This window comes from Cydia pomonella, chromosome 6, assembly GCF_033807575.1.
Source record: "Cydia pomonella isolate Wapato2018A chromosome 6, ilCydPomo1, whole genome shotgun sequence".
Taxonomy (NCBI): Eukaryota; Metazoa; Arthropoda; class Insecta; order Lepidoptera; family Tortricidae; genus Cydia; species Cydia pomonella.
Genome location: NC_084708.1, coordinates 9,860,713 through 9,884,569, shown reverse-complemented (window position 1 = coordinate 9,884,569; position 23,857 = coordinate 9,860,713). Strand labels below are relative to the sequence as shown.

The following is a 23,857-nucleotide window of genomic DNA, read 5'->3' as shown; positions in this document are numbered from 1 at the left end:
TACCGATGCAAGCGTCTATATTGTATGATGGGACACCATACATAGTTTGCAATTAGTGTAAAAATAAGTATACAGTTACGCATTTTAGCAATAGAGCGCACAGCCCAACGACGCGCAATGGTGAAAGTTTTGAACGGGAGTAGCGCGCCATTCTCTGAGTTGTCAGTTGCTCTCTTCTCTTTTTAAACTGTACTTATTATTTAAATTAAAAATTACGAGTAAGGTATTAAAAATGCGTAACGATAATTCAGATGAATGAGTAATTTGTATGTAAACAATACGATAACGCGTCTTGTGTAATATTAAAACTGAGAGTGCGCAAATCATCAAGTGTCAGTGCAACTCAGTGTGGCTATTGCTGAATAAATTACATAGAAATCATTTTTTTTTCAGAAAACATCTAAAATGAGATCGACAGAACTAACCGCTACACTAACAATTGTAGATATAACGGAAATTTCAATCAACGCAGCGTTCGGTTCGCGTAATGTGGCCAATCAACGACTTACGTAGTAGGTGTAGGTGGGAAAAAATACATATTACTCTACCCAACCATTCAAGTACCCAACTGTTCAAATACAAGAACTGGTAATTCGATATGCACGCCAAATCGCTCAAATCAAATTACTGGACAAATAAAAACGCTGCTGAAAATTATCATCCGTGTCGTTGCGGATCGTGATTACTGTGGCCTCGGGAAGTGTTTAATATACTATCACGTCCTCATCATAGCCATTTTCCGGTTGCATACTAAAGAAGCCCGGGGGTTTTATCCCATCTCAATAAGTATACTACTTAGAGGTAAAGATCCGTCCCGTTAGTATAAATAATATTCAAATAGTATGAATAAAGCCACAGTAGCTCGTGTTTATTGGAATGGTGCTAATATTATACTAGTACCGTAAACGGGGTCAAAAAAAGTGTTAATTTGCCGTAGATATCTGCTGACCCGTGTTTGTTTATTCCCCGAGACGTGTTTTTTGACCCTATTTGTGTATCTAATCAACCGCTATGGCATAATTGCTCACCCCATATGCGTGTCTTCTGACCTCTTTATCACGAAAAAATTGATATTGATTTATTTTCTGAAAAAAAAACGGACAAGTGGTCACCGAGGGTTCCGTACAAATTTTCGATTTTTCCCTGTACTTGTAGTGTAAGACGATATTACTTGACAAATTTCATAGTTCTAGGTCAACGGGAAGTTCTCTATAAATTTCGATTCCCTTGAGTGTCGAAATATACGTTTTTTGCGGCATAAAAGGCCGTATGTTTTTTTACGTAACTTAGAAGTTTGACTTTTTCACAGCTTCAGCTTCACCTGAGTTTATGGTTCTAATTTCAACTCGATACCTCCACGCGTTACCGAGATAAAGAACATAACAGGTACGGGTCCCTAAAATTCCAAAAATTTAGAAAGTCATTATTTAAAGTACAACAGATAGAATATTACTACACTTATTAACATACACTTTATTATTGTTACTACATTTATTGCTCTAATAAAGTTTAGACAGGCTTCATTTCTTACGCACTTCAAATCAAAGTAAAAATAATGTAACTTTCGGGCATTTTTAACTTTTTTGGTATTAATGCGAAGCATAAATAGTCTATTATGTATAAATTCCTAAAAAATCCTAAAAATACGAGTATAGTGGTGTAATCAGGTTTTTATATATATTAACTTGAATGAAATCCTTCAAAATTTGTCTATTCACCCCGCGATTTCCATTGACCCCGTTTTATAGCAGCTTTAAATCTCGCAGCATTCTGGCAGTTGAATGCAGCAGAGCAACTTAGGTTGCTTCAATATAAAATAAAGCACACTTTGACTACTTACATACTATATCTAATGCATAACTGCTGCTATGTCGGCAGCTCATTGCCAGGCAGTACCAAATCATAAAGAAATTAAATTACCATCAAGAGCACGCCAAGTACTGCGAGTCCGTCAGCCTGTCCAGCGGCCTCGGTGAAGCTGTTGTACTTGGTGGTGTTCCAGTGTACGAGATGCAGCTCGCCGGAGAAGGAGCGGCCGTCCACCGTGTGCTCCGAGCCCACGCCGTTTTTGGCACCCCAGTGGCAGTGCCACTGCTCCAGCTTGTAAACGTCATTGCCGAGCGGGCCGCCGCGGAGTTCTGGAATCGTGATAGGTATAATCAGAATCTACCGTGGATAGTTACAATAAGTAATTGGTTTTCGACATCATCTGACGAACATTGGCGACATTCACCAGACCAATAAATTAGATGTAATTATTTGTACCATGCTAACAGCTTGAAGAAGTTGGAATACCTAATTAATTATTAATTATAAACAATAATAATATATAGAAAGCGGCAGTTGCTCTTTGTAGTACTCATTGATTAATATGGAAAATTAATAGTATGTAAAGTTCTTTGTACAAACGTTACTTGTCTTTCGGTATAACGATATTAACGACACTTGGAGATTAGGTAACTCATTCGCAGGCAGAGCCGTAGAGAACTTGTATTTGGTCAGAGCGACCATCCGGCAAGCAGCTATACGAGTACGTAGATAGGTGAGTCACCATTTGTGCGACTTTGGAAACGACGCGATGGAAATGCAAATTACCTGCGTTAATGCAGTTTAATGCACCTGACTTATTTACAATTCAAACTACAACAGTACGAAACCATTGTGATAAGTTTTAGTTTTGCATAGGTGATAAGCATTTGTAGGGGAGCGTGGGGCTAGTATTAACGAAATTTATACTTCTGCACATATCGTTTTAAGTTTTGAACTGAATGTTAATATTTAAGCATGACGAACATTTATTCATGCTAAATGCCGCTTCGATTACTCAGTTTTGCAGAACGAAGCACTTTAAAAAAAGTTTGTGGTTTAAAGGTACTTACTTTGCGTTGGGGGCAAATATTAAGAATGAAGTCATAAGAATTAACACATAATCTACCGTTTACATATTATCAGTTAACATGTTTACATGACAGTAAAAGCAAAATGATACTTCTCTTAGTAAATAATTAAAAGTTCTACCAAAAGCCAATCAATCAGTCAGATGGTACAATATGATTTAAAAACTAGACAATTTATTCTTATACATTTATAGAGTTAGACCAGGTAAGTCTGCAACGATTTTGATAGCATACATACTTCTATGAAATTATGATGTATAAATAACACTTGCATGGCGTGTGATATCAAAATCGTCGCAGACTTATCTTGGTCTAACTCCATGATATCTCGATATTACAAGTTATTTATTTATTTAAACTTCATTGCACAAAATGCAAAAAATAATGTACAAATGGCGGACTTAATGCCTAATGGCATTCTCTACCAGTCAACCATCATTACATATCTAACATACCATAATAGTATGGTTACTTACCCCCAGGCATTTGGATAAAACTAGCTAGGTTCTTGTCATACATAAAAAATATTAAACAATAACTATGCATGTATTTAACAAATGAACACGCAGACGTAATGGCCCAGTAAATAAACATTGGAGATATGCTAATCTACAATCAGCAAACTAAATAATTATAGTTCAAATCAAAAAAATCTTGATACAAAAATGTTTGATTACCCGTGTTTTGCACTCGTTTGCCACATCTACATAATACGGCGGCCGGTGGACAACCAGTGTGCGGCGGCTTGTTCGTTAGCATAGCCCGAAATTATAATCTTAGAGTTGGTACTTTGTCCTGTAGTATAGTTAAGTAGATAGAGGCTACCTATCCCCGGTAAAACCAGCCCCACGCTCCCCTATTTAGGCTTTGAATTGAAGATCAAAATTCACCATAACTAACGCCAAAATAGGCACTAATAATAATACCATAAATAACCAATTTACTCGTACCTACTGTACTACGATCGAATTGAGCTAGTAGCTAAATAGATAGTAAAAACTATCTAAATGTTTACTAACGTGCACGTGCGTAAATACACACCTCCTCCTCCTCCTCGCGGTTCTTTTGGGGGTAAATAATTAAATATATAAATAATTAAATATAAGTAAGTAAATATTCTTTATTGCTCCAACAATTATACTTAATATAGATTTTGGTTGAAAAAAAAAGATTCTTTGAATTTCATTAGCAAGCAAAGTAAACTTGAAAATGTGCTAATGCCGACTAAGTGAGGATAAATATTCGATGATTTCGATGCAAGATAACTTAGAGCTTATATATTGTTGAAATAACTGTACACAACCAAGTACTACCACTGGAACCTATTGGTATGCCGAGATAATTTATTCCGAGACAACTTAACCACAAATACAAGTACCATCAGCCGTAAAAGTGCATGGCGACTTTATCAATGAATTCATTCATAATTTCTCGATGCAATTTCGCAGCTCAATGTACATACTTCGTTCCATCCTAATGAAAAATAAAAATAACTAAATAATGTAAATAGGTACTTAGTAAGTGAACTGTGTACTTTGACATTCTCTACGAAATAGTGATTCGTACATTCTACACTCACTGGACACTACAGATAAGTATAGGTATTGGTACACCATATGTATATTTATTATGAACACAATGGACAATTTTCCATATGGCGCTACAGAAAATTGTTTGCACACTAAAATCTCTCATACAATCTGAACATGACAACGTTACGTGTGATAATAGTCTTAGAGCGTTTTCACATTGTCCCATCCGTTATCGGATGTCGGATGTCCCTTGGAGAAAGACGGCTGCTAGAGTATCACATAGCACCGAGTCCTTTTATTATAGATATATATATATAAAAGGACTATATTTCAGTTTTCTCTTACCTGAATCGTATCCATTCTCATCCACCCTCCAGCAGTACCCCGGATTGAGGACGGAGCGCGTATGGTTGACGGAGTACCGCCAGGCCAGGGGCGGAGCGCTGCCGCCGCTACTGGCCAGCGAGGTGTCGATGTCCACGGGGCTCTGTCGCGCGCCCCGCGCCTCCGGGAACTTCTCTGTCCACGTCGAGGGCCCTGGGGACAGGATGCACCACTTAGATTAATATCACCGTGAGAAACGGGATGGGCGCAGGAGCGGATCATTGAGATATATGACTACCCTAGTTAGGGACACCTTAATCGGAGTTTGTCACATATAAATACTTATGAGTTTGATAATATGTATATATTAAGTCTACGTAGCCTACGTAGTTTTGAAGTTATCTAAAGACTAGTCTCCGTTTGTGTATATAAATGAACACTATCAGATTATTAGCAAAACATTAAAAAATCGATGTACCTCAGTAACTAACTAGTTTAATCAATTCGTACCTCATTCAGCAGTTTACATACACAAGCGCATATTATACGAATCGAGTGATAAAATGTTCTGAGTAGGTGAAGGATAAACTACGTGAAGGGTAAATGCGATCAGCCATTAGCATATTATCGATTTATTGCAAACTACATTAAAATATTTGTATTAATAGTACTTAACTGATTTCTGTATTATTAACTTTAACCGTAGCGGTAATGTAAATAGTGTAGGTTCTTAAAATTAGTCCAACAATGAGCATTCCTTTTTTATTGTATGTAGAGTAGTATTGGAATGGTATGGTTATTAAAATGTTCCAAATATTTTTAGTAAGTACGTTCATTTCCGCCGCAGATGAAAAAATCTCGGTAGCTCAGTTGGTATTTAATGGCGGGCTGGTATATTACAGTTACGATTTCAACTGTCGCCCAAGACAGGGAATTTTAAAAATTGACAAAATAAATGTTTATGATCAATTTTATACATTGTTCGGTGTATTTAGGACTTTTATGAGAAACTTCTGGTGTTTCTGACGTTCATTCAAAAGTTTCTAGGGTAGATGGATAACCATTCATTAAATGGCCAAGTTGCCAATGCTCGTAATAAATTAATCAAACCATTAATCAAATGAAACACTATCACATTCATTAAGATTTAATAACGATAAAGTATTATTCAAAAGACATATCGCAAGAATAGAGTCGGAGTAGCTTGAAACTCTCAGCATAGTTCTTGCTAATGGACTCTACTTAGATGCGGGAAGGTAATTAAGGAAAATGTTTCATGATTTGACTTTGCTTGGACACTTTGGACTCGGAAGCCGAATGGCAAATCGCGTGTGAAGGCCTCTGTCGCCAAACTGTGACCGTTTTCACTCGAGTGGCTGCCGTCGGCGTGACACTGACATGGCATGCGTCCGCGCCTTATCTTATCGGCGCCCGCGGCGTGGAGAGATGAGACAGCGAGGAGGAACATTTTTATAATCATAACTCTTAAATTACAACTTCCTGATTACCGACAATTTAGGGCAATGCTTTTTATTCACTCACTATTCAGATCGACTGTAAATAGCCGCAAGTGTGTACAAATAAATAAGCGTCAAAATAATATAAGCGCACGAGACTGACTCATAGGACGATATTTCTCATAAAAATAAGGAATCGTAAAATAAGGCTACCTATTACTCGTTTTATTTTCATTAGTCTGGATTGTTCACCAGATGGTCGCCAGTTGGTAGAGCAAGAAGATTAAAGCGCCGCTCGGAGTTATGCAGGTAAATACAAACGTGTAAACGACGCTATTACTAAAAGCTCGAAATGCTTTATAAAATACTATTTTTGGACTTTTTTCGCAACTTAATATAAAATCTAGACACGTTATTGTCTGCCCAACAAACGCTGACAAACAAAATTGTTGGCCTGCATAATCGCTGGAAAAATCGTCAACAAGAAAAATGTGATTACGGCTCTACATTTTTAACTAACGGTTTTCTACGAATAACAAACTGTTTTTGTACCCTAAGTAGAAAGTTAATAGATACCTGTTAACCAACGGTTTAAGTCACATTACCGTGTTACAAAACAATCCAATTAAAGTTAATTTATTTGGTACTAAGTGTATTTTAAATAGTTAACTTACATTACAGATTCCGCGAACAATGTATGTCCACGAAAATCTAATCTGCAATCTGCATATTTATGCAAAGCTAAGGATTTGGGAGTAACTAAACGGGTATAATTATGAGGCCTTTTCTATTTCCATCGCTTATTGAACTAAATAACTAAATCCCCCTGACAGAACTCCAAAAATGTTTTTGTGCATGTTTTTCCATAATTCCACACGCTACGAGTATTCATGATATTGAGACAATTTTCGGTGATTCAGCAGTTAAGTATATATTTTTTCAAGCCTACGTACCAACACTTGTACATCTGAATACTTATAATTATGTTAAAATATTACCTATTCTGAACTACTTAAATAACGCCTTATTACTTTTCGAGGAGCAAAAAACGAGGACAACGGGTCAAATATAATGTATAATTTATTAAAAGTAGTGACATGTACGTTTGCAAAGGTTTGGAATACTTACCCACCTACATGTAATGATGTGCTGATTTTTAGGCAATAAAAAACAACGCCAACTCTGTTTATCTAAACATCAGTCGACTGCTGACAATCGGGATAATAGCAGAAGTGTGAATTATAATTATTGGTTTGAATTTCGTCATAAATCTTTTGATAGACATCAACGTCAAATCATCAATGAGCGCGACTGCCTACCTATTTAGCAGAGAAAACATTAGATATTGATCGATTTTGATTCAGCACTTCAATGACTTGTGGGTGTTGATGAAAATATATGCGGTAATTTATCAATTGAGGCCACTTTGGTACCGGATGTTCGCAATACAAATAGCAGAAGCTAAAAAGTATTGAACCAATATTGCCAAGCTTGTTGGGATCCAGTAATTCAGTCAATTGAAGGTTCAGTGTACTGTAACTACGCCAACCAGTTACTGGCGCTCTGGACCGACCTGCTATATAAACCACACGTGGGCACTCTACTTTATCAAATCATACTCGAACTAGTTTATCATCCATTGACTACAAATTGATGTAGGTAGTTCATTTTAAACTTGGCTGTTGTACCTATTCGTATACGAATATCAACATCGTACACATGTTCAGTTTGATAAGTGTGTTACTTTTGTTTAATTAAACTAGGTTTTTTGTCAAAAAATTCATTTTTGTGATACAAGCTTTTGTCGCTGACTTTTCTTTCAACACGCAACTAGAACCGAGAAAATGCTAACAAACCTAAAGACGATTAGGTTGCGTTCTTTTATCACTGAGCTCCTACGCCTCCTACCACCTATCTCCACCTTCTTTCTCCATTATCAGATCAGCTCGTTGTTACCGTAATATTGCATAGTCATCCAATTACATATGTATTTATGCAAATTTTCAGCTTCATCGGAAACCGGGAAGTGGGTCGGATACATTGCAAGTTAAATAAAAGCTTGTAAAATTATCCTTCACGTTTATTTTTGCAAGGCGAGGTGCGTTTATTTTCGGATTAAGTTCATCGTGCTGTTTACTCTTGCGTCCTTTATTTTTGGTTCCTACTTAGTTGTATCAAATTACTCATACACTGTTGCATTGTTTATAATACATATAAATGAGTTTATCCTAGCCCGGGTGTCATTGCTCTTCAATATGTGGAAGTAAATAAAATAAAAAAAAATAATATAAAATAAAATATTGTTTATATTATACAGTACATATAATTTAATTTTCACTTTAGCGGTTTAAAAAAGAGTACTTTGCTACTCTACTTAAAACACTGAGCAAAACGGGATTTTGCTCACGGAGTGAGACAAAATGACATTCAAGTGACATTTATATTTAAATGTAATTTTAATGTGCGGGGCTTAATACAAGTTCTAAATATTTGGATCCTATTCCCTCTGTCCCTTTCACGTCATTAGCAATAACAAAGAGACAAAAAACCTCAAATGTATATACATATATAATATATTGACGGTTTATAATAGACCCCCGAAAAAAGTTAGAACGCATCGTTCCAAACTACGAGTATAAATTCTTAATAATTATATTTCATGAAAAAAAAGTTTCTAGTTTTAGTACTTTTATTGTACTTACAATTAAAGTAGTGAACTTAAACGCAAAATAAATAATTCTAAACTGAAATAGATGTCATATTATTGTATTAAAGAAAAAGTGACAAATTCCTTTAGTGACGAAAAATTCTACTAAACTAATAATTCTAAAACTAACAATATACATAATGGATATATACAGATGATTACTATAACTAGCTTATATCTAAAATAGGCCCTTGAGGCATTGTACCAAGGATGCTGGCGGCAAATAATTCTAAGTACTTTTAACGATCAACAGTGATCAAATAGGAGTATCCGCAATTCAGACCGTATCTTACAAAGTACATTTTTTCAGAAAAAATGTCAATTGATGTTCGTGATTTCCATATTATTTCACAGATTATTTTATGTTTTTGTGTGTTTTTTGCGGTAATTAAACTAAATTGCAAGAATAAATATGTAGCTCAAGATACCACGAGTGAAAAAGTTCTTCAGCTTGTATTCGTTTTTCCAAATAATTATGGTATCACTGCGGAGGTGAAAAGTCTTGTGTACTACATGAGATCAAAGTTATGTACATCTCGTGCGCTTTTGAGTTTTGGGTCCCTTGCTACGCTTAAGATTCTAAATTAGATTCTATTATAGAATCTTTTGCTTGCACGGGACTCAAAATAAGCACTCGAAGAAATATCAAACTTTGCTTTCTTATTCTTATTTGACGACCGGTTTGGCCTAGTGGGTAGTGACCCTGCCTACGAAGCTGATGGTCCCGGGTTCAAATCCTGGTAAGGGCATTTATTCGTGTGATGAGCATGGATATTTGTTCCTGAGTCATGGGTGTTTTCTATGTATTTAAGTATTTATAAATATTTATATATTATATATATCGTTGTCTAAGTACCCTCAATACAAGCCTTATTGAGCTTACTGTGGGACTTACTCAAGTTGTGTAATAATGTCCTATAATATTTATTTATTTATTTATTGTACAAATAACTATATCCTATAATGACTGCAATATTTTTAGGTTCTAATGATTTGTTTCATTCGTCAATTTATTTTCATTAAATACAATATCAATAAACACATTCATCAATAAATATTTTGTAGCGGACGTAAGCCGTGCGTAAGGCTGCATTGCTTTGCGACCTCGGCCTTGCTTATCTCGCCCAGATTTTATTTATCCAGTCTTTCTTTAAGTCCTCGAATACAGCTTCAAGGCGCAGTTGTCCATTTAGGGCACTTGTTTTTACTTATCAGTTTTAAAATCACGTCCGCAGTTCCGCATGGCACAAACCTGAGCTGCGCTGATCTGACAATTTTTTGTACTTACATCTTAATTAGCAACTTGCATGCAAAGGTGCATATAACCAGGTGGACGGAATTACGGGAACAAAAAAATTATGCTGTCAATTAAGTAGTTTATTTTTTTTATTTTTTTTTCTTAAATGTTATGTACTTACTGAGAAAATTGTATAACTGGCGTAGTGTTATACCTAAATACCAATTTATGTTATGCCATTGAAAACTGTCTCACGCAGACAATAGATCGGATATAACGTAACACTGCATGCACTGTTAAGCGTTAAGGATTATTTTATCTTCTTCATGAATTTATCAATGTCAATGCCTCCCGGAGCCTTAAGCTCCAGTGTTGTAAAACTTGTAAAAAACCTCCGAATAATCTAACTAATTGTACCTAATTAATAAGTGGTGGACGGTGTTGGTCACACATACTGTAAACAGTGTTTAAAATACTTTATATTTAAGCCTTTCTTGTAGTGACTGTTTGTATACCTAAAAAAATTAAAGAAACAATTACAGCTATAGGTACATACTTGAAGTTAATGCTTACTTAGGTACATCATTGCTATAACATCGTTAATAGATTTGCTGCTGTTTTTTTAGTAAGATAATAAAAGGAAATTGCGATTTTACCTTCGGACATGTTAAATACGCGTGTTAATATTATTTATAATGAATAATAAGTACCTGCTGTAAAGTTAACGTACAAGTCTGCATTGAACGCGGGTACGCCAGCGCTGTTGTCGGGGGCGAGGTCGACTTCTCTACGAGTTCTACGACACGCATGTGATCCTGCGCAATGCGTTACTATGTTGTTTACTACACTCTTATATGTAAATAACTATTGCCATTGTCATATTTATTTATCCATTCGAAACAATTAAAATGATTTCAATTTAGACTCAACAAAATTAAACATTTACCTTTCAACATTTACTAATACCGGAAACATTTATAATTTAATTGACTTCCTATTCGAAGTGGAGATATATTTGTAACTGTGTTTTTCTCGCTATTGTCATGCACTAAGTATGTCGTTGAACATAGGGGGTATGTAATTGTATAGTTAACAGTGGGTTGAACAACGACTAGCAAGTAAGGTCGTCTCATGTAATTCGCACTGTTAGGAAGCACTCTCGTAGAGCCCCGGTGCAAGGCAGAGTCGCTCCTCACGTTACAGGTGTCATTACCGTCGCCAATAGACTACTCGACTTAATAACCCATTATTATCTGCACGCAAACAATACGTAGCTAACTCTATTGACTTCAAAACGCACTCTACAATCTCTGCCTGCTTAATATGCAAGATTACAGATGCATTTCTTGACGTCACTTTAGTTTAACTGACGGCGGTAGTGGTAAGACATCGCGCCCATATCGTAGTTATATGTAGTTAGTCTAGTCAACAAGTTCAAAATGGTGAAAAATCGAGATACTGCTGCCAAAATTACGTGTGATACCTTATACCAAAAATACGTGTGATTCGGAATGATGTCTAGAAAAATATATCAGAAGCTTGAAAAAATCATTAAGTTATAATTATAACAATAATTAAAAAAAAATGTTATTTCTTTTATTGCCAATATTTCATTTAAGAAATAGTAAAAACATTCTTAAAGACGAGGAAATTTAAAAAAAAACTTTTTACTTCCGGAACACAATTTCTATTATTTATAATTTACATTTCATGTAGATTTTTCGAGATACGCGCGCGGCGTCAGAAGCGTCATAATTTTTTTTTTTAAGGAATTAAACATTCATTTAAAAATTTGCGAAAATAAGGTATCTTTTAAATACTTAAGGAATTTATTCCCGTTATCAAAATTGTATCTTAAAGTTAATTTTTCAACAAATTGGGCAATTGCGAACTATTTTTTTTTTTTGAATTTCATCTTTATTGTAAATTATGCTTGTTTGCCACCGTTGTGATATAAAAAATAAGTAAAAAAAAAAACTAAAAATGTGTTTAAAATACTTTTTTTAATTTTTTATCTGCTTATAAACGCTTCAAATAAATTTTTCTAGACATCATCCCGAATCCAATGATGTATTACACGTATTTTTAGGAGCAGTATCTCTACTTTACCATTTTGAACCTGTTGACCAGACTATTAAGCAAGTGGTGCAATTGGAGGAAGTGGGTATCTAAAATAATTCTGGCCGCTAAAGGACCAAATCGATAATGTTCAAAATGGACAAAAGGCAAAACATTCAACTAGGTACTTTAAAGCTGCACTAGATAAATAGCCGCGAGTTGGAAAAGGGGAAGATGCCCTGGAGATGTGATGCTGGAGGAAGATGCCCTGGAGATGTGATGCTGGAGGAAGATGCTAGGGATATCGTGGACAGACTTCCACACCGACGTGTCCATACTCCAGGAGCTGGCATCAGACAGCGTTTGTCGGCCGTAGTACAGTCGCGCATACTGCAGTACTTTGGACCTGTTTAAGGCGAGATAAGGACTCCATAGAGCGGCAGTGAAGATTGGAGGGAACCAGATCGCGCGGCAGGTCACCTTTGCGCTGAACTGATCAAATAAAAACCGCAGTTGGAAACCGGGTATCTGCCTGCTGTGCCAGACAGTCTACCAACAGGGAGAGATGGCGGGAGAGCGAAACGACAGAGAAGAGAAGATAAATAGGCAATAGGTATTGATTATTAACAGGACAGGCTATAAGTTAGGTACAATCGAGTGCGTTCTCGGTGTTCCAGTTAAGATTTTTTTGCACCGAGGTTTTTTGCAATGATAAGCCTTAGCAGGTAGGTAGTGAGACAAACAATTAGTTGTTGTTGTTTAGGCTAAACTTTGCACACTCATACAGATAACCAATTAGGATGCATTTAGGATTCCTTATCTTAGTTTGTAAATGCCCTAGGGTAAAAACAATGGCAAAAGCAGGGTAAAGACAATGACGGCAATATTTTTTTTACTGGGCTAACCTTTTTATAACACGCACATTATTAAGTACCACGCTGTCCATGCTATTGATTATCACTTCCGTGTTATTTATTCAAACTTTATTGCATAAAAAAGATTACAACAGTTGGACTTAATGCCACTATAGGCATTATCTACCAGTCAACCATAAGGCAAAACAGAAAAGCGTCAAGGTGGGTGCAATGAGAATTAAACAAAATAACCGGCCAAGAGCATGTCGGGCCACGCTCAGTGTAGGGTTCCGTAGTTACTCTTCCGTCACAATAAGCTAAACTGGAGCTTAAAGTATAGTAAATTGTTAACCAAGGGATGAAACGGTACCTTTCACCCGAGTTAAACAAATATGCAAATTTGCATAATCAGTACCTAATTAAAGTAAGTCTTTTTACTATGAAGGGAAAACTTTTTGCGATAACTCAAAAACAGCTAAACTGATCATGTCCGCTATAGTTTTCATTTAATGTCTTTCTTAAGCTCTACTTCCACGATTTTTTTCATATTTTTTGGACCAATGGTTCAAAAGTTAGAGGGGGGGGGACACATTATTTTTTTCTTTCGGAGCGATTATCTCCGAATATATTCACTGTATCAAAAAATGTTTCTTGAAAACCCCTATTAGTTTTGAAAGACCTTTCCAACGATACCCCACACTCTAGGGTTGAAGCGAAAAAAAAAATTCACCCCCACTTTACGTGTAGGGGAGGTACCCTCAAAAAAATTAAATTTTTAGATTTTATTGTACGACTTTGTCGGCTTTATTGATTTATATATCCATGCCAAATTTCAGCTTTCTAGCACTAACGACCACGGAGCAAAGCCTCGGACAGACAGACAGACAGACAGACAGACAGACAGACAGACAGACAGACGGACATGGCGAAACTATAAGGGTTCCGTTTTATGCCATTTGGCTACGGAACCCTAAAAACCGTAACTTTTATATCCGTGTTATCGCCTGACCGCCTGTGAAACGTTTAAACGATTCTCGCTCTAATGGAACACCGCCAACGCTTTCGATTGTACCTAATACTTATAAGCCGCCAAAATCGGTCATATTTATTCCAGAAAACTTTGCGGTTTTAATCTCAAACTTATTTTGTTTAAAAAAATATGTCTAAAATAAATTGATTTATCGATTTTTCATTAAAAACAAACCTCTCTTATATTCGAAGCCATCACATGCCGAAAATTATATACGGAAGCGTATCTGGCAATGACTAATCTTTGCATTTTTACGAATTTCCCGGCACAGTCTAAAATATTTTTAATCTCGTCAAATCATCGACACTAAAACAAGAACAATTGATTGTCTAATAATGCGTGATACATTTCGGTCTCCTCCAGACGATCGAAATATTACTTATTTATGTTATTCCATTGAAAACGGTAAGGTAGAGCACTTAGGTAATGGCGTCTCACGCAGGCAATAGATTGGATGTTTTATTAATATGAAGCTACGATTAGATAAGATGGATTAGAAAAGGCATGCTTTCTTTGTTAGCAAATAGTCACGAGTTTGGCGGAGCGGCGACTAAGTACCTGATGACTCCTACCTTAGTAAATATAAGTACAGTTTCGCTGAAACACAGGTAGTATCTCGAAAGTCACTTTTTGTTGTACACCAATAACTCCAAGATAACTCTGCAACGATTTTGACAGCACAGACTGTGCATGCGTTATTTATACGTCATAATTTCATAGAAGTTTGACGTTTAAAATAACACTTGCACAGTCTGGGCTATTCGCTGCAGACTTATCTGGTCTAACTCTAGTAACATACGTAATACAATCTAAATACCCACAACACCTCAACACAAGCCTTACTGAGCTTACTGTGGGGCTTGGTCGATTTGTGTAATATTGTCCCATAATGTTTTATTTATTTATTTAAATACAGGTATTTGACTGTACATATAACCAAACTAATAAAATCCCCGTGTGTAAGGCCCCTGTAGTTGTGAAATATTAAGGTAAACTAAATACTGGCCTACCTATTGGATGAAAAAGCTGACGTCTAAGAAATCGGTAGTACTAATCCAATTTTATCATTCATTATTACATTAACTCTATCAACTCAGACCCGGGTATGTCCTTAAACTACGTCCAAAAGAGAGCACTGTGAATGTCATCTGGCTTTGTGTGGTAGAGCACAGCACAGCGGATGTCATTCCAGATCTAGAGCAGAGCCCAACTGGGGAAGTACCTCCACCTTGCAGAAAACCGCAGCCAAATAACACTAGACCCTACTCATAGTGTTGTGTTCCTGCCGGTGAGTAAGGTTGCCAGAGCTCAACGAAGGTGCGGAGTGTAAGGGTCGGCAACGTGCATGTAACTCCTCTGGAGATGTCAGCCTCCATAGGCTAGAGCGACTAGTGTGCTTGTTTGCCATCGACGTAGTATTAAAAAAAAAACAATAACTTGCGTTCGAGATATTCAAATGTAATTCTTAACTATATATAGAGGCAACACTAGAATAATTGCTTGGACAGCGGAAATACACGTTCTACATTACTGAAATGATTGTTTTCAGCTTGTGTCGTTTATTCTTATCTCAAAACTATGAGGAGCACAACATTTCTTAAGAACAATAGCAAAAAAGTTTTTTTTTAAACAATTGCTTATTAGCTTTATGTTCTGAAATTCCTCTAACACTAGGTTTAGATTGATCGACTTAGTGGTAATTATTACTAATAACTATAATCAATGCATTGGTATTATTTTAGACATTTTAGTAATATGACAGGTGTATTATATCGTTTCATAGTAGTAGGGCCCAAGTGGGGATTTTTAGGAGTTACCGGAGCGTATCGGGTTAAGAAGTTAAGATTCACATTTCCTAATAACTTATATCTTGCTAAACCTACCTTAAAACCACTTTTAGCCGTATGTGTTGACGAGTGGGTGGTTGGTGGGGTTATTAGGCAGTAAAAAAATCGTGCAAGTAGATTGTGGATTTGGCTACTTTGGCCCACGTTGAGGTTATACATATATGCGAGGCTTGGCCGTTTCGCTACCGTCACATGGGGGTAAGGTGAAAAATATTCACTTTTCATTACTTTTTTGTTATAGGTTCCTACGATAGTTCATGTAACGAAACGACAAAGCCACATATTTTGACTAACGTGTATTAGTTTGTGAAGTTAGGGCTTGTAGAGTTAGAAGCGTGGCTCTACATGAGGTCTGATACCTTTTTGACAGTGCAAGCCTATGGTTATGGTTTCGTCTTGGCAACATTATACATGAAAATGTTTTTGGTGAGATATTTTGTTTTATCTCCCTCACTTCTTGTGTGATATTTCAGATACTGTATATGTATATACATATAGTCAATATATTGCCTATTCTGCCGAATCAACTGTCATTTTAGCACAGAACTAGACAGAGTAGTAGATTAGACAATCAAACTGTCATTTTAGTAGCTGGGAAATGAAAACCGACCTTAGATATGGTCGCAATAAGAATAAACCCGTGTGTGAGAGTGCGGAAGAGTATGTCACACCACAGTGAATGATATGAGAATTCCATAATACGATTCCGGCCGACGGCGTAATTGCAATAAACGCCCGGTTATCGGCATTGTAATAATTCCTCATTGACGTCTCTTGGTCAGATGAGACAATTGTTAGGGAGACGCCTTCATCATTTTGTTAATATAAACTTTATCGACCCTACTGACGGCGAAATCACTGATAATGAAATTTCTTACAAAGGCGTTATCATTGTCATCAATGTACTCGACTTACTTAATGTAAAGTTTTTTATAGTTAGGTCATGAAAAAAAAATACAGTGACGTCGTGCAATGTTCACGAAAATGATTGTAATGCTTACTTTATTGAAAATAAAATAGGTCGTTAATTTTGTCAAAAAAGAAGTATGTAGCAGGCCAAATCACTAACTCTTTGTAAATCAGAATGATTATAATTAAGCCTAAGTACTACATGTGTTAAGGTGCAAAGCAAAACAAAAACTATGACATCATCGTCTTTTAATATGAGTTTTTGTTAGCTAAATAATTGAATAGGTAGCGTTAGTGTTGTTTCATTTATTTTACGTTTTAGAATAACTACAATTTATTCAAATTCTTCAAATTATATCATAAATCTTCACTAAAATTACAAATAATAAAGATCTCAGTATAATTGCAATGAAACAAAGTTATTGAATTTATTTTAATTATTCAGTCGAATAATTACCATACATGGCGATGGCAAAAATAATTCCATAATTAGCAATAATTAAAGTTGACATGACGACGTTATTATTATTATAGTTTTTGGAAGAATAAAAATTTACATGAATTTCAAGGTTATTGACAATTGGTGTATTTTCAGACGTCATTAGACACGCGTCCATCGTCTACATAACTAAGTATAGTTTTATTTATCTTGTAAGTATACTTAAGTATGCGTCCAATTATTAAAACTGGAGTTATAGCTGTCACGTACTGTACTAGTTCTACACTTTTAAATAGCTGCATTTAAGTATAGGTAGGTATAAGTTTCACTGTTTTTAGCGCGGACGCTTCATAAACCAATCTAGAGTAGTCTAGGTCTCTTTCCTGTCTAATACCTAATCTAGAAAATTGTAACATAACTCAATGAACCCGTACAGTGTTTGATATATATTCCAGATTTGTTGAAGTTAAATATACCTACTCATACCTACTTTCAAGTTGCGTTTGGATGTTTAAACTTATATTTATTTCTTCGCAACTTATATATCACTTGAGAAGAGAGGACGTTGATTTATAATGTTATCATTTTATCTATAACTAGTTCGTGGTAAAGACGTATGATGCATTTTATAATGCAATCAAACGTAACTGAATTCTTCAGCGGTGATGCGCTTGGGTGATTAAACTTTCCTTGTCTGATGTTGATTAAATTTTAGGAGATAAAGGGTTTCAAGTGTGCACTTATTGTTTATCTCATCGATCAGTGCTTAGAACTTTCTTATCTGTATTGAAAATCTTAGTTTTGTATCAGAGCCGAGTGTTTCTAAGATTTGACTCATGAAAACTATCTGAATAGATACATACGAGGTTCTTTCAAACGAATAGGCATATACTTAATTATATTTTTTATCCCGGACACTTTCTAAGATCTTATCTGCGGTAGTTTCTAATGCCCTTAAGCGTCTCGCCCATAACCTACGCTTGTAAGGTTTAGCGCCGCATAAGGGGTAGATTAATGTAGAAAAGGAAGAAATATATACCGGGTTAAATTCATATATGTATAATCAAGACAAAATCGCCACGACCATGTCGGGACATGCTCAGTAGGATTCTGTAGTTACCAGTCTGTCAGAATAAGCTAAGCGCGGGCTATAAGAGCCCAACTGGGGAAGTACCTCCACATTACAGAAAACCGCAGCCAAATAACACTTGACCCTACTCATAGTGTTGTGTTCCTGCCGGTGAGTAAGGTTGCCAGAGCTCAACGAGGGGGGTGGGGTTAGGGTCGGCAACGCGCATGTAACTGCTCTGGAGTTGCAGGTGTACATAGGCTACGGAGACTGCTTACCATCAGGCAGACCGTACGCTTGTTTGCCACCGACGTAGTATAAAAAAAATTATTAGAAAGTATCATGTACATTACAAGCATATTAAGGGAGTACTTTCACAGGGAGTGTTTTTACTGAGAAGAGAAGGCTTTTTACATTAACCCGATCATGTTCACTATAGGTTTGCACTGAATGTATTTATTACCATTTTGTTTTACGATTTTCAGACATTTTCAGAAAAATATGAAAAAAATGAGTAAAGACATAAAAATATTAGTTATGATGAACAATTACAAAAAAACGACGTTTTCTTAAATCGTCTATTATTTGTCTCTTTGTTAACTTAAATACCCTGTAGCTCCTAAAGTATTGATCCTAGAGTAAAAACAAAGTAACCAAATTTGTAGGGAATATTAGGTATAACAAAACTTTTGTCAGAAGAAATTACCCCCCCCCCCCCGCTCCTCTTCCTAGACCCTCAGCACAACCCCCACCCTCGAGGACTTTTTAGTATGTTTATCTGGAGACCACAAGGTATAACTCTACCAATTTTTAAAACTACATGAATTATATCCCCTGATTGCCCATATCTGGGCTCATTTTCTTGGGCTATTAATGAAATAATAAATTGTGAGATAATTTTCACAATCACATTACAGATACATATTTCGTTTGTTTCTCCAACACAGTTGTATGAACGAAATACCTCTAAATTATTTATCCGTCAGCTGGGGCACACAATAGTACGTACGTACATTGACACACGCCAAACGAAACGAAAAAATGTATCGGGATGACATTGACAGTTGTTACGAAAAGTCACGTGACTACGTCCATTTGTTTCGATTGGCGTTTTCTATCAACGATTGTCATCTTGGCTAGGCCCCCTGCGGTGGCAGCATGGTTGCATTGTTATAGCTAGTCACTATGCCTGTCACTTTTGCACTTACATACTTGTTAGAACGTAACAACAGGCGACAAAAATGCGACCGTGCTACAGCCGCTGGTTAGCACAAAGCGCCATCGCAGGCGAGTGATTTGAGGTTTTATATGCTAAGTAAGTTCAAGCAAACAGTTACAAGCTTTTACAATTATTATGTACAGTTCTTACTTATAGCGATCTTACCAATACATGCCGCGCGTAGTCAAGGTATTAATATTTAATACGGTAAACTGACAAAAATATGTATACACGACCTTATTTCCTATATATTAAAGTAGTGTGTACATATTTTTGTCACTTTGTCCGTATCGATATTTAATACCTTGACTGTTTTTAAGTGTGAAAATATGAAGAATTATCGGTACAAAAACTGTTCGATGGAAGAAGTTTCGTTGGTAAGACTGATCTAGGCCAACGCTCGCTCGCCGCACGCAATCTCTACCACTTAATTTGGCACTACTTTTGCTGTGTTCGCAATTTACTAATCACTCAATTATAAAGTAGTATCACGATTATTGTTATTTAATTACACCCTTTACAGTAATTAGGGATACGTATAGTACCTAATAAATTTATTGTGATTAGAATGGGTACTACATATATACATATATGTAGTACCCATTCTAATCACAATAAATTTATTAGGTTATTATGATGCTCTAAATTAAAATATCCTTTAATAAACTGGAAACAGAACTGCAGCATATCTGCAGATATCCAAAATTAGAATACTTTGTTAATCGTTTATTTTCTTAATATTTTATAATCGAGAAAATTTCCAAGTATGGCAAATCGCTTTTTTTTCCTACCTGACCGGCAATAAATGCAGAATCATGGTAAGAAGTTTATTTTTATTTTTCAGATCGGAATAATATATGTTTTTGATGATTGGATATTATAGGGCAAATACTAATGTAAATTAAGTAAATATGGGGGGCATTTAGTGGTAGGTAATGCACTGGGGTCTGGTGCAGGTTCGTCAAGTGCTTTCTCACATTTCAGATCGAAAAAAGGGATGATAGAAATCGTCAATGGCTTTTTGATGCATTTGTATTTTTTATATAATGCTATCAAATTGATTACAAAATTTATTTATCATTTCACTAAGCAAGTCAGTTGCGTTTTCTGGGTAATATTTGAAAGTACTATGTCTGTGTTACATGATATATAGAATGACAGAGATCATGCATAAACATGGTGTTTTTAATTTAATTATTTATAGTATTTCTTTATTTCGAAAAGACAACTAAACAATAGCTTTACGTTGTAGCATTGTGTGGTATGTAAATAAGCAGGTGTATCATAAACGGAACGAAATTGATAACTCATTCATAAACCGCAGAAACGTGTCAGTTTTATGTTAGTTCGTCATTCATTTAAATATCTTTTAATAATTTGTCTCAAATGTAATGGTATCAGGCGTTTACAGAGATGCTTCAAAGTTCAGATTCAGACCCATAAGGAAATATAAATAAAGTATAAGTACGTTTTGTTTATAAGGGTCACGTGCGGTGATGTAAACAAACCGGTTGCGAAAACCTGTTCGTCCGTAAACACAGTCAAAACTCACCATTCTCGCCTGTATATCCCCATTCGTGTTCTGCCATTGTCACTGTAGTCACTATATCGTACGTAAGTAAGGATAGATATGCACGTGCGGAGGTCGGAGTGCACGGAGCGTGGTCGGGTCGTGACTGCGCGCGGGCGGCGCGGACCTCCGCTTTATACGAGGGAGCCGGCTGCAATGAGGTGCGGCGCTCGTTGTTGAGCCCGAACCGGCACACGAACACTCCCGCGCTGAATCGGCGCGCGGGCGCGGGTGCTCCGTCGCCGCCTCACCGCCGGCGCCGCCGCCGCGCCGCTCGCCACTGCTCGCTGCGCTGGCGACGATGCCTCTCCGCCCCTCTACACTCTCTACACTGCTTTCTGATTACTGAAATATTTACAATTTAATCGCAATTGTCAATGTCATGAAAATGTATTTCCCTTGAAAAGGTTTGTTCATTTTATGTTAGTTGGTGATAAGAGAAAACCGTTTAATATGTAAGTTAATTTTATAATTAGGTACCTATAGTGATAAATTGATAATTATGTAATTTCAAGTGTTTTCATTATATCATTTGCGTGTTATTCATTATTATTGTAACTAGCTATAGACTTGAGTGTCAATACAGATAAATATTTTATGTTATATATTCAGATAAGTATCTCAGGCATTAGAAATAAATAAGTATAAAATAAATACTTACATTAAAAATTATTATAGAATCAATGCGGTACCTCCCTCTGCGAGGCACGCTGATATTTAAAGTGTATTAGTAACAGGAAAAAAGTTAAGTAACATTGTTTTTAGTTAAATTATACCGTTCATTAAACAATAGCTCGATCAGTTAGATCGCTTTTTGCGCTCTACGAACAAACAAATTACCATTGACCTTCGTTGTACCTGCTTTGTAAAAACAAATTTACATTAAGTATCAGTGTAATTCAACCGGTAGCTATTTAGTCAGATATAATTTAATATAATATAAAGTAGAGGACACATAATTATTGAATTATGGTTTTTACTATGGAAGCCGATCTTTTTGAGAGGCAATCTCAAAAGCCCTCTTTATTCAAAAGGTAAATTATTGTCGTTTGTCAATCACCGATAAAGTGGTCATGAAAACGTCTCAAATAACTTAGAGGCTATAATATGACTTGGAACTCCGGTAGCCGTTTAAGAAGTATACTTATGGTAGATGTCACAAGAACGTATTGGATACGGTCTTGGTAGCTCAGATCGCAGAGCACTGGCCTAATAGCGATCCGGTGGTCGTCAGTTCAAGTCCCTCCCAAGGCAGTGAATTTTCCACTTTTAATTTGTTTCTAAGCTTAATAACATCGTTCGCAGACATTTCTGCTTGATATAAAATTAATACTTTCATGAGTTCTGTAATTGCTGAGATAAATCAAGATACCTGATTCCAAAATTTACAATGCGTCATCTTAACTGCAACTCGTAATGTTAATAAATTAGTTCCTTCCATCCAAGTAGCCCGCGGGCGATTTTCAGTGCACGTTGTTTACACTCCTCGCTGAACATTGAAGAGTCAAAAAGGTAATAAACATCTACATTTATCTCATTATAAGTATGCTGAAATGTGACATTGTTCTTAAAGCATCCACTAACGGTCAGGTCTCAACATGATAGTTATATGTATATTTGAAATGGCTAATAAAATAAAATACCTTCTATTTAATAATTTAAACTAAATATTCTAAATATTTACGCAAGTCTTGTAGAGACATTATATTTAATAATACGTAATATTACAGCATACGTTTTACAGGTAACTAGTTTAGTCTAGGTACCTATATACTTATCTACTTTTTGTACTGCGCGTTGAATTCTTTTATATGTCTTTTGAGAACGATATCAACGCTCTAAAGTGCGTCTTAAACGCCATAGGATTAGGAAAATTGTAAGGTGATATGACAATATTGACTGTTTTATCTCTTTTTTTTTATCTTAACTCCAAGGAGTTTAGTAAACATAAATGATGTCAAAAACAAAGTCTAATTAGTAGCCGACGTTTATTTTAGAGTTTTAGTTGTAGTTATGTACGGTCAACCAATCTGATTCCTAGGCCACTATAGAACCATGTCATAATGACTTCTACGACAGTGCTTATTGAGTGATGCATGTCATGTATAGAGTAGTTAAAGCGACAAGGTTCTATAGTGGCCTACTATTCAAATTGTTTGACTGTACATATTTTATTAATACCTATACAATACAATAATTCGTTAAACTATTTCTACGGTATACACTCATGTGTTTTTAGTCACTCGCGCCGCGCGACAAAAGTAGTAGTTGTAGTGCCTAATATTATTGAAGTTATTAAATTGATATTTACATAAAGCCTGACCAGTAATATATGATCACGCGCCATATTGCGGAATTTCATTGGAACTAAATTTTTCATACTAAACTGAACTGTCACCCTATACATGAAAATAACAGCGCCCTCTTGACAATGATCATATATTTCCGGTCGGGCTTATAATACCTAAACACTTTAAAGGTATTGTTTCTCTTATGCAGCTCCTACTGCTACTGACTGAAAGGGTACACAAGCCCATTTAGAAAGTAATTCTACCATCCTACCTATTTAGGTATATGATTGTTGTTGTGTTATATTAAGTAAATGCTTATTTATTGACAATAACAATTTAGATAATGGATATATACAGATGATTACTATAACTAGCTAATATCTAAAATAGGCCCTTGAGGCATTGTACCAAGGATGC

The 23,857-nt window shown here is 35.9% G+C and overlaps 1 protein-coding gene across 1 annotated transcript in view; it reads right to left on the bottom strand.

The window, feature by feature from the left end:
* The window catches only part of LOC133518905 (carbonic anhydrase 2), a 30,662-nt gene extending 9,222 nt beyond the window's left edge, over positions 1-21,440 (bottom strand). Inside the window, exons 1-3 of the mRNA XM_061852685.1 lie at positions 21,132-21,440; positions 4,775-4,966; positions 1,921-2,138 (exon numbers count right to left, since the gene is read on the bottom strand). Coding sequence (XP_061708669.1) covers positions 1,921-2,138; positions 4,775-4,966; positions 21,132-21,168 — 447 coding nt within the window. The 5' untranslated portion in view covers positions 21,169-21,440. The remainder of the gene's footprint in view (positions 1-1,920; positions 2,139-4,774; positions 4,967-21,131) is intronic.
* Positions 21,441-23,857: the final 2,417 nt, after the last annotated feature.